Source organism: Phalacrocorax aristotelis, chromosome W (genome assembly GCF_949628215.1).
Source record: "Phalacrocorax aristotelis chromosome W, bGulAri2.1, whole genome shotgun sequence".
Taxonomy (NCBI): Eukaryota; Metazoa; Chordata; class Aves; order Suliformes; family Phalacrocoracidae; genus Phalacrocorax; species Phalacrocorax aristotelis.
This window is the reverse complement of record NC_134310.1, coordinates 6,688,167-6,700,459: the sequence shown is the minus strand read 5'-3', so window position 1 is coordinate 6,700,459 and position 12,293 is coordinate 6,688,167. Positions and strand designations below refer to the sequence as shown.

The 12,293-nt window shown below is 52.3% G+C and overlaps 1 protein-coding gene across 1 annotated transcript; it reads left to right on the top strand.

Moving 5' to 3' along the window:
- Window positions 1-400: 400 nt before the first annotated feature.
- LOC142049701 (la-related protein 6-like) lies at window positions 401-2,571 on the top strand. The gene is made up of 3 exons (XM_075077629.1): window positions 401-567; window positions 854-1,064; window positions 1,588-2,571. Exons 1-3 carry the CDS (start codon window positions 401-403, stop codon window positions 2,569-2,571), a joined length of 1,362 nt encoding a protein of 453 aa, XP_074933730.1.
- Window positions 2,572-12,293: the final 9,722 nt, after the last annotated feature.

The window sequence follows — 12,293 nt, the reverse complement described above, 5'->3', positions numbered from 1 at the left end:
ACCAGCAGACAGGTTTCACCTGGAGCCTGCTGGGTCTCAGAGGGGGCAGGCCCATAACTGCCTGCTGCAGCTCATTCTGAGTGGCTGCCTTTATAAGCCAGCAGCTTGGGTGCTCTAAGGGCTTTACCTTTCTTCAGTTCACTTTGTCTTTTAGGAGCCTTAGTTTGGAGGAGGGGAGGTTTGGGGCCTGCTGCTTGCAAGTCTCTAGGAGGTAAAGCCAGCTCTTTCTGCCTTTCTCAGCACTGCTAAGCAGGTAAGGGCACAGCAACGAGCTGCCTCTGCTCCCCCATCCCTGGGCTGGGGGCTGCAACCCAGAGCAGGGCTCTGCCCTGGGGCTGGCTGCAGCTGGGAAGCCTCCTACCACTGTGCTTCTCCTTTGTAATGTCCCAGGTGAAGGACAATGTCATCAGGTAGTTCCGGGGTGGCCTCAGGGCTCGCTTCCCAGCCCAGCTGCAGCACCCCTCAGCTGGAACAAAGGAGTTCCTTCCCGGCGCGGCATCTCCTTCCACCGCAGAGCCGCTCGCTCACCCTGATCAGAGAGGAGGACTTCTTAAATAGCTTCAATGGGTATGTGTCCGCTGGGATGCGTGCGGGGGCTGAGCCCTGCTCTTGCCTCGTGTTTGTCCCCAGGGGAATGTGTCCATTGTCGGGGATGGATTGGGGTTCACGGTCTGGCATTGGTGCTCCCAGCATTGGGAGGCACTCGGGGTGCAGGCTGGCGTTGCTCCCCTGTAGCTGATGGCCCTGGGTCTCTGCGGTGTCTCTGCCATCTGCACAGTTGTAGCTGAGACCAGGCAGTGCTGTGCGTCCCAAAGGCCACCAGCTCACACCCCTGTCTCTGCTGCTCTGCCAGGAGCTTCTCTGATGAAAGCGATGTCTGTGGGGCTGATCTGTTGGACTGCAGCTCCTCCGCCCCCGACCCGCAGCTGGTCCGGAGAATTGTGTCCCAGGTGGAGTTCTACTTTTCTGATGAGAACCTGTCCAAGGATGCTTTCCTTCTGAAACATGTCCAAAACAACAAGATGGGCTTCGTCAGCATCAAACTGCTGACGTCCTTCAAGGAGGTAGGCAGCCCATGGCACCTGCCAGCCGGGGTGGGAAAGGGCCTTTGGGTGGAGGGTGTCTGGGTGTGCTCTGTGTGTCTCTGGTGGGGTGTGTGGGGAGGTCCAGGCTCCCCTCAGGCTGTCTGTGTCCCAGGGAAGTGCTGGTGGTGCAGAGCTGGGCTCTGCTCCCTGCCCTCGATGTGCTGCAGCAGTTCTGCAACCAGGGAGGGTGGCTGGGGAAGCAGTGAACAGTCCTCAGTGCTGGATTTGCCTCTTCTGCCCGTTGTTCCCCCGCGCTGCTTTGGGAGAGACCATCCCTTAACCAAAAAAGCGCAGTGAAGTGCTGCTGGTGTGAGGTACTGGGAAGCGGCAGCTTGTTGCTGCAATCCAGGGGCACTGGAGACCACCTGCTGCAGACCCGCATCTGCTCATGTGAAAGGGGGATGGTGCCTTGCCGTGACTTCAGCGTGCCTGGATGATGGATTGAGGGTGGTCCCTGCCTGGGGACACTCATGGGGACGCAGTGGCTCCCTTTCTCCCACAGATGAAATACCTGACGCGTGACTGGCGGCTCACACTCTACGCCCTGCAGTTCTCGGAGCTGCTGGAAGTGAACAAGGAGGGCACCAAAGTGAGGCGGCGGGTCCCCCTTTCCGAGTCCCTGCGGAGCTTCTCCCCCAGCAAACTGCTGCTGGCCTGGGAGCTGCTGCCGATCCAGAATAACTTCATGGAGACCATCGTGAGTATGTTCAGCCCCTTTGGTGCCATTGTATCCATCCGCATCCTGCAGCCGGGCCGCAAGCTGCCCTCGGATGTGCGGAAATACACGTCGCTCTTCCCCGAGCTGCTGAGAAAGCGCTGTGCCCTGGTGGAGTACGATAGGCTGGGGAGCGCTCGCAGGGCCTTTGAGCACCTCGGCCGCCGAAGCCACCAGTGCGGTGAGAGCATCAGGGTGGTCTGGCTCTGCTGGAAGGTCTCCAAGAAGGAACCTCAGAACAAGAGGGAGGTGGCGAAGAAGCTGGGCCACCAGTGGGATTGGAAGGCGCAGGCGGCGGCCACGATCTTCCCCGATGGCATTGGGGGCTCCGTGCTCTACCGCTCTCCGGAGTCAGGCAATGCTCCAGTGTCACCGTCCCTGCTCCTGAACACGGAACCCTCAGCACCCACCTGCCCATGCAGCACCTTCCAGCCCAGGGACTTCAGCAACACCTTTACAAGATCGCTCCTCACCAGGAAAGTCTTCCCCCCGCTCGGGATGGGCTTGGGCACCGGTGGCTGCCACGGCTTCCGCTCCAACACGGAGTGGCCCCACGGCTGCGGCTGGGGGAGCGGGGTGGATACGTGGGTACCCAGGGGCAGCAGGCCTGCTCTGCATGCCACACCTCCTCCCAGAAATTCCCTGGCAGGAAATCGGGTGCCTGAGCCCCTTGGCCTGCGGGGTGGGGTGCTTCGCCTGCCCAATGGCCCTGATGGCACCAAGGGCTTCAGCAGCAGCATGGGGAGAGGAAAGCTTACCCTCCAGCACTGAGGCTCATTGACCTTTGCGTTTGGGGATTTTTCTTTTTTTCTTTTCCACTTCACTCGAGCACAATAACTCTGTGTGGGCCCTGAGAGCTGCGGGCAGTGGTGGTGCAGCTGGTGCAGGGGACGGTAGTTATCGGTTGATGACGATGCTCGGAGCAGGTCAGCATGTGAGACGAGATGCTGAGCAGCAGCGACCCCAGGAACTGCGCCATAACATGCTGGTGGCACCGAGAGCGCGCCTGTGCAGGCTCCAGAGGGGCTCCCAGCACCCCAGCGGCGTCACTGAGACTGCTCAAAGGAAGGGGCTTATCCCCTACGACCGCCGGTGCTGGGGGCTGCTCTGACGGGACCTCACCCCGCACCTTCTGCAAGCCCCACCCGCAAAGCTGAGGTGGCTCCCCGAAGTCGTCGTTGGCTGCACTGGCCCACGTTGTGGATCTCGGATGGGAAATAGGCAATAAAGAGGGGTGAAACTTCCAGGCACTTTCTGGCTGCTGCAGTGAGTTTTTTCTTTTTAATTATTTCCAACCCCTCTCACCCCCACCCCCCATCCTATTTAGTGTTGCGGCTGCCCACAGTGGAGGCAGAGAAGGGGAGGGGGGTCCCTGGCTGGCCTGCAGCTCCCTCCCTCGCCATTCTGGGGGTGATTTGGGTTATTTTGGGGGGTGAGGGAGGCAAAGCCGGTCTCTGGGGCTGAGTGAGGTGGGCCTGAGGAAGGGTGTGATTGTCTTGATTGGCTTTGAGGGCCTTTGCAATGAGCCCTGTCCCTGCTGGAGGGGACGCTGGTCGTGCTCAAGACGGAGGCCTTGCAGGTCTTGTTGGGGCGTGTCTGTGCCCTCCCCAGCCCCCGAGCTGTGTCCCTGTCCCAGGGGCCCCGTGCTGCTTTCTGCGTGGGGCTGTGTCCGTGAGTCCTGCAAGGAGCTGTCTGTCGTGGCTCCCCCACCAAAGGGCCGCTTTGCCCGGGGAAGCCTGTGTCCGTGCTGTCCCCCCTGCCATTGCCTGCCCTGTGGGCACTGAGTCGGCCCTGGCTGTGTCTTGGTGCCCTTTGGGGCTCGCTGGCTGTGATTTGGGGCTCAGCAGGGCTTCTGTACCCCTTGGGTGCCCTTTCCCGGTGGCCCCTGTGCTCCCTCCCCCTCCCACGCGGGCACACAGCCATTTGCACAAACAGCTTTTCATGGAAACAGAAACCAACACAACAGATACCAGCAAACCTACGACATCCCCTCCTGCCCCAACCTACCCCCAAAGTACACCACCCCTACTCAACCACCACCCACTCCCTCCATCTCCTCCACATCCCTGCCACCCCACCAAAACTCCCTTGGCTCCCCAATACCGTCTTGCCACCTCCCAATAACCCCTATGACTAGATGGCCCCTAAAACTCCTTTCCAAGCCAAACTATTCCATGATTCTATGAAACAGCGTTTATCTGCCTGTTCTGTTTGCCAGCGGCTTGATCCAGCCCGCTGCTAGAGAGAATGCCACCGTATGTGGTGCTTTTCACTGCCTCCCTCTGACCAAACTGTCCTAGGACCTCGGCTATGGACTTGTTCTGCCAAATCAGTGTGAAGAACTTGGGGGCTTGTGTTGTGCTTGGGTGGCTTTGGGGTTTTGTTTGGGCTATTGGAATTTTTTTCCTTTGTGCCACAGTGCAAGTTAAATAGTGCTGTGGTTTGTCTTACGTCTGAGCAATTCTGAATATAAAAACACCATGTGCAAAGGAATTTGGAATTGTCTCCTGGAAGCACAGACACTTCTGGTTCTTGCTGGAGTGAAGAAGGAGCAGAAGAACTTATTTCTTCAGCTCCCAAACAGAAAGTAAATGCAAAAGTCAGCTCCCGAGACGGAGAGCCTGCGCTCCGGCACCCGCTCCAGCTCTGCTTCTCAGTTTCTTCTTTTATTGGTGTCACGTTGGGCAAACTTGCCTTTCATTCTGTCTTGAGGAGTGCTTTTCAAAAGGAAGTTCTCATTTTGCCCCTCCACTTGACTAGATGCTAGAAAGAGTCAACCCTCAAATGCTGCCCTAGAATGTTAACCTCCTGTATGACATGAGAAACACAAAACTCTGCATGACTGTGTTGCAAACAACGTCTATGTGTTTGCCTGTGCCTCTGTAAATCCCAAGCCACGCTCTCGTAACATCACACTTGCTAAGTGTATTTGCTGACTCCCACACCCACAGGAAGGCTTTTTCCTTGTACCCTCAGGTCTGTTGGTTCCCTCTAAGTATGGTTTTAATCCATGGGGTTTTGTCCCAGTTGGATGGAAGGCGTGGAGGTCCTGAAGAGCCTTGCTAAGGCAGGCAGCCGGAGGGAGAAGAGCGAGTCTCTGCATTGCAAAGGCTGCAGTATGTATCAGATGCAGACGATCCCTACGGACCTTCTCTTAGGAGACAGGCTCTCTGGCTTTGCTGTGTGGATCTACGTGTCTCCGTCCTCTCCAGCAGAGATACCAAACCCTGGCCAGCTCTGGGCCTCCTCTGCAGTACAACTGCTGCTGATACGTCTCTGTCCAATTATATTTTCCATTGTACCCTCCAATTACCACAGAGACATTTTTCAGGCTCCAGAGAAAACGTAATGGGAGGCGCAGTAGATGAGGGCAACGTATTCTTGTTTCTTTCATTACAAAGGGAAAGAAAACATTTTCCTTTCAACAGTAAATAAAGCAGGCTGCGATTGTTTGCTTTTTGCCCAGCATAGCAGCGTGAATGGGGAAAGCACTAGATTATTGGCCTCATTTCTCCTTTTTCATCCCCAGCTGAAGCATGAAAGACAGCAGCGCCTTGCACTCACCAGTAGTCCGGCTCATTGAGTCCTGCCTAACTCTCACCATCTTTCCCCACCATTTTTTTTTCCCCTGGATGTAACCCATGTCTTTCCTGAGTTCCCGGCCCCTGATCTAGGTAACAGCCTCTTACAAGAAGGGGTCACCGTGAATGATGTGAGAATCCTGCTCTTTACAGTCGACACTGTGAGGTGATTCTATGGAATTATTTTAATTGCCTTATTAATTGATGTGGGAGATAATTCATGTGCTCATCTCGTATCCTGCTCTTGGGAAAAGCTAGAATATAATAGGGAATGCTTGATTTGCTAGGTATTACAGCTGAAATATTGCGCTTTATCTTATTTTTTCATTGTGGGACCTGTTTTATGTTATGTTGATTATTAAAACAATGCCCTTTCTGTTAGTCTTCTTGTAAATTATAAAATCTAAACGACAGCACATGAAATTTATGCCTACACTGTGTGTCAAGGTGCTAGGAGGGCAGCTAATGAGCTGCGTTCTTTGTTGTTAGGTGACTTGGGATGTTGTAATGACTCTTCAATTTCATTATCTTGAGAAACTGTGGCAAACCTTCTGGAGTCCTAAAACACCATCTAGCGATGGCTCCACCGCCCTGCCATCCAGGTACACTGCTGTGCTTTGATTATTTTTGAATGATCCTTTTTTTGGTGGTAATTTATCTGTTAAAAGTGCCTGAAGCCTTTTCTGCCCCGTTAGGCATTCTGAGTGCTTTGTAGGAGTCGAAAGTATTCACTTCCCTGCAGAGGCGTTACAAGGAGTGTCAGAAGTGTTCAATATTGTACTGACCGCCCAAAGCTCAGACCTCTGAGGAAAGCATCTGCTCCGATTAGGTACCTCTCTGTGCCTTATACCTCCTGTAACAAGTGCTGATCAGAAACGCAGAGAGCGTTTGGACGGATGAGAACGGGATGATGCTTTCGTAAATGGCCAGCAGGAGCCGACAGTAACGGTCCCATGTCATTAGGTCTCGGTCTCCGTGACGTCTCGGACTCGGAGGCTTTAGTGACACCTCAACCGACTCACTTCTTTGGATGGCTATCCAAATCTTTCAAGTGCCCCATGTTTTGAGGCAGGTAATGGCAGGCGAAGCTGCTCTGATCTTGGTACTCCTGCCTGGCTTGTTGTTCCTGCCTTTTGGTCATCGTTTGCACGTTGGGAATCTGCTGCCGAGAGACGGGGATGGAAACAAGTGCAAACAGAGAAGATTGGAAAGGTGAAGGTTTCTTGTTAAAATGCGTATTAAAAGTCTGAACGGTCCACTACTACAGATTATATAAGGGCTTCTGATACTGACATTTTCAGAAGCAAAATGGGAACAATTTGAGTAATAAGCAAATACCCCGTAATAATCTGTAGAATATGGCCCTGTTGTCCTCAGTAGATGTTACCCAATGGATGTCTTCCCACAACGAATCACTGTACCTTGGTTTAATTGTTTCAAAATCTTTTACTTACGGACAGATCTCCAAAGCAAATTTGAACACCACAGAGAGAGCCGTGCTAGGTACTGAGAGGCTCGCTGGATACTGGAGGCAGCATTTCTGCAGGGCTCTGTCTGAACTAGCCTCTCTTGCTAAGGCTGTGCACTCTAATTCCTCTCCATACCACTGCCAATAATCGCGACAGGTAAACAAAGCACTCCCTCCCCCTGATTTATTTATCTACAAATATAAACCCAAAGTATTATGCAAGTGGCAAACTGAAAGCATGATAAAGTGCAGAATATGGTTCCACTTAAGAGAAAGTTTAGGTACTTGGTGGCCGGTTTCTCTGTGTGAGTGTCCGAGGAGTATGCTTGTGGGGTTCATTTACAAAAACCACTCGGGCAGAGGCTGTAAGTGCCGCTTTATACTGTGTCCAAGGCTTGGCTTTAATGGTTTTGATGTAACGCAAGGGGAAAGTCCAGGGCAAATTCCCAGTTCCCACCATAGTGTCTTAGCAGCTCTGCTTTGATGCTCTGGCAGTGCTTAAGGCTTACATTTTCTCTGCTTGCAGTTTCACCAAATAGCTTACGCCTTAATCATGCAGAACAAGTTTCCGTACCCCTATAAAGTGAAAATAACACCAGCTTGTTTGACCGCATTCAGTTAAGAGACAATATGCTCTGTTCTCATCAAAACAGAAAATCCTTTTCCTTCTGAAAACTTTCAGCATTTGAAGGTGTTAAACACCTCAAAACCATTTGTAGGATCTGTCAACACCGCCTAATCTGCTCAAAAACCATTCGCCGCACACATTTTGTCCCCGCTGCTACAGGTGTGGAGGTTGAGGGCAGAGGAGAGAGTGTGAAGGTTTTGGAAAGAGCTGGGTCCGTGAGGAAGAACCAGCTAAGCCTTTGCTTGCCGAAACGACTGTAGTGAAGTACAATGCCCAGGTGCACATGAACATGAGTGTGTGAAAGGCAACTCAAGCTAAAGCTGGAAGGAGCGAAGGCCAAGCACTGGTTGCTAGGGATTTGAGGGAAAGCTGTGGCCAGGGCTCTGACCCCGTGGACAGAGAGGCGCGTGCAGAGTCAGCAAAGACTTGTACAAACGATCAAACGTTTCCCTTTGAAAGAAACATGAATAGATTTTTTTTTCTGTTGAAAACCGGGGTTAGAAATCAAGAGGAAGGGTGAATGCCCTGAAGGCAAACTTGCTGCTAAGGCTGCCTCCCTCCTCATCCTCCCACAGCGACAAAGAACACGAAGGGACCCTCCCAGGAGATCAGCTGATCACTCTGTGCAAATACGAACCCCTCCTCAAACGGATGAGAGACTGTGATCACATCCTGTACCAGGCCCTGGTGGAGATTCTCATCCCAGACGTGCTCGGGCCGGAGCCCAGTGAGTATCCTGCGGCGTGGCTGGGAGGACACGGGTGGTCCCAACTCCAGCTCGGCTCCTGCTCCTCGCTGGGCTGAGTCACGGGATGTTGCGTGTGAGAAGCAGCGATCCGTGACTCACTCGGTCTGGCTACTGCTTGCCACAAGGGTTTCCATTGTAAAAGCTGAAGTAGAGGGTTTTGGGTTGAATGCAGGCTAAAATACGATGGCAAGAGCAGAAGTTCTCCTGCCGCGTTGCTCTACGTCGATGGTACTTTGTGGCCCCTGGAAATCCCCATGCTTTTTAAAGTTTGGTTGATTGCGTATCACTTCTCCTGACGTTGGCTCGGAGTCAAGGACCCAGCTGGTTTCCCTGACGCTAAGTTGAGCTCACAGCTACCCAGATCAGCGGCTGTGCTTTCCACAGCAGCTCTCAGCTAGAAAGTGGTGTCCCAAGATGACATGGAGCAGCTTTTCTAACTCTGCAGACTTCTTTGCAGGCACGCTTACACAAGCAATTGGTAATTTTGCCAAGAGTTTGGAAGGGTGGCTGATGAACGCAATGAGTGAACTTCCCCCCGAGCTTGTCCAGGCCAAGGTAAGCAGAGGGAGCACGGGGCAGGTCCGGGGTAGGAACTGAGTGTGTGCGCGTTGCAGTTTTCCGCAGGGACTGGAAATCACTGCTGGGGTTTGGCCACATGTACTCCAGACTAGCACCATATAATGAATATCTATCAACGCAAATCGGCAAGGAGTGGGAGGACAGGCAGGGCAATCCCTTTGTACCAGAGGCTGATGGTGCTCTGTCCGTTGAGCCGTTCCCACGTCCCGGGATTGCAGATAAGCTTTCTGGAAGAAAATCTCTGCGTGGCATGAAGCTGTCCTACTAAAAATTGCAGGACACCCCCTGGACTGAATGGCGTTGCAGAGATTGGACCTCAGGCTCCTACTGCCCCTCTCCTGAAGCCATGGATTCTTGCAGCCGCTTCTCACCTTGCCAGTCACTGCTAGAGGCAGAGTGAGGAAACCTCTTAGTTTAAAGAAAAGAAATGCAGAGGCTGGTTTGCGAGACACGATAGGTGGTGCAAAAGTGGTGCTCTGGAGCACTCGGCTATGCTTTGGGCAGCAGCGTGGGTGGGACTGTGCAGGTGATCCCAGCTGATGCGCACCATGTGCTTGAGCTCAGCATTGAGAAGAGTTTGCCTTCCAGCCCCGTGGCCTCCTGCTTGCGGAGCCCTGCGTTGCTGTGTCGCAGGTGGGGGTAGTGAGTGCCTTTGCGCAGACGTTACGGAGCTACGCATCGCTGAACCGCCTGGCTCAGGCCGCCCGTGCGGTGCTGCAGAACACTTCCCAGATAAACCAGATGCTCGGCGATCTCAATCGGGTCGACTTCACCAGCGTGCAGGTAATTTACGGTATCTGCTCCTCGGTCGTGTTATCTAGAACTGGGAGTCTCTAATGAGGTTGTCTGCTGGTAACCAGCATCTTATTGCCAGTACTAAAAGGCAATTAAATGGACAATTAAACGGTTTGGGTGTTACTTTCCCGGGTAAGTCTGCCATCTCACTCTGAGTAGTGGGGAAGGTACTAAGGAGCTTCTGTAAGAAGCAGTGCTACCAACAAAAATATAGTTCTCATAATAATATTGTGGTCAGGGCAGCTCGGAGGAGACATGGCTCAGAGCTGGTCTGGGGTCCTTGTCTACTAGAAATGCAGCTGAATTCCTAGGTTGGGATGGACCAACCGTGCAGGCTTGGCGTGAGTAACTGTCAGCCCTTCTTCCCGAGCAGGAGCAAGCCTCGTGGGTGTGCCAGTGCGAGGAAGGCATGGTACAGAAGCTGGAGCGGGATTTCAAGCTCACTCTGCAGCACCAGAGTTCTCTGGACCAGTGGGCTAGCTGGCTGGATAATGTTGTTACTCAAGTCCTGAAGCATCACGAGGGCAGTCCCAGCTTCCCCAAAGCAGCCAGACAGGTCTTGCTGAAACGGTCTTTCTATAGGTACATTTTCTTTCTCACTTTGGAGATATTTCTGCATTGGGCTCAGGGCACGTCAATAGCTCCTTGGAAAGCCAAGGCCAAGTTCTTTACTCCCGTGCAACTCTGGTTAACTGTTGCTCTGCCCTGGTACAGAAGGGAGCGTTGTGTCTCCTGTATCCTTTCAGGATGGGGATAGGACTAATTTCTGAAAGTGCTTTGATACTCTTGGGTTCGAGGTAGGAACAGAGCACTGTGTCCCACAGTGCCTTCAGGGTCAAGAATTCACATCAGCCGTGACGCACGTATAAATTTCCACCCAAATATTTTGTTTCCCAGCCGTGTTCCAGCTCCATGGCGATCCGGGACCTCCCCTTGCGCAGTGCTGCCAGCTTTGGTTCCTTCCACCTGATTTGCCTGCTCTGCGATGAATCCGTGGTTTATCTGGTAGAGCACCGTGTTGCCCAGGCAACAGGGGAGAGGCCGACTGCTGGAATGGGAGAGGTGAGAATTGTTAATTCCCTAGAAACAAACCCACACTACGCAGCTCTTTAAGAGGTTGGAACTCGTGTGTTTCACAAACAGCGCTGTGCCCTGAACGTGTTTTTGTAGCCATCATAGCCGAAGCAGGTACTGAGCTTTCTGCGTGCCTGGCACAAGAATCCAGCTCCTTGAGCCCCTTCCATCCTGGCTTGCTAATAGCTGAGCTGGTGGGTTTGGGGGCAGTTGAGCATCAGCTGGCCTTTGGCGGCCTGGAGGAGGGAGGAAAAGGATCTCCCTACTTCTCTCCATTACCTGTGGGCACCAACCCTGATGGCGGGATTCCTGCCAGGGCAAAGACCCATCAAAAAAACTAAACCAAGCAAAGAAAGGTCCAAAAGTTCCTTTCTCTGCAGTTTTCGGTGGTACTGTTCACGGAACTTGCTCAGGCCTCTGCAAGCTCCAGTTACATGCACAGTCAGCCCCTCTCTCTGTCTTTGACTTGAAGAAGAGAAACGGTGGGTTGTTTGTGTTGGGGGGTGTGTGGGGCATGGACAGGAGATTTCTTTTAACCAATCAGACACTAAATCCAGTGCCTGGCTTGCGCCGAGCGAGGAAAGCAAGCAGCCAACTCAATGTGAGTGATAGAGCAAGCTTCAGCTTTATTTTTAAGTCGCAGTGCTTTTATATGCTCTTGTAAACAAGCTTCACAGGTTGCGACACTTCCCTAACGAACAGTCTATTTCTGCACTTCGTGCCAAAATTCCTTGTTCTTGTTTATCGTTTGCTCTCAAGGCCGAGATATCCCTCGCCTTTCTTCCTCCTCCTGGTGACTTGCAGATTCTCTGTAATTTTCCATCAGCGGGTCTGATGCCGGGTCTGTAGTCAAGCTAATTCCATCGCATGCCCATAGTCCTCCAGCCCGCTTTCTATCTCAAACAACTTACCATGGGACCCACATGTTGATTCAATCCTATAGTTTCCCACATTTCCCCCTTTTTCTTTTGTTCCTTGAGAAAGGAACACGGCATTCATACTTCTTTCCATCATTCGTTGCATACATTGCGATATACAAGGGACACACATTAATATAATGATAAACATTATAAATATCATTAGTCCCATCTGCAAAATACTCTTGATCCAATTGCCAATGCCCCATCCATTAAACAAGCTGTTAAACCAACGCCATGGATCATCCTCCCTAAGTTCTGAGACCCTCCTTCTTAAGCTCTCAGGACTTGCATGTATTGATTCCGAGTGATCTGATAGATTCATGCAACACATCCCTTCAAATTCAGCACACCCATGTCCTTGGGCTAAAAGCAAAAACTCTATGGCTGCGCGGTTTTGCAACGTAGCGTGTCTTACGGAGTCTACATCTAGTAATAAGTCAGATAATGCCTCTGATGTGGCATTTGTTTGCTTAGCTAGCCAACACCCTAGCTTGTTTAATGTCGTGAGGCTTTGAGCAACACCAACTCCAGGAGCCAAGAAGGAAGCAGCTATGATCTTTGTCGGATTCCAAAATTCAGCTGTAGAGTCACAGTTGTCCTCAAACTTATGAGTGCTCCTTTTGCTTCTCATCTTTCTATGATGTAGATCTACCAGGAGGGGGAGGAGGAGGAGCAAGGGGTCTTCGAGGTACAGTAACTG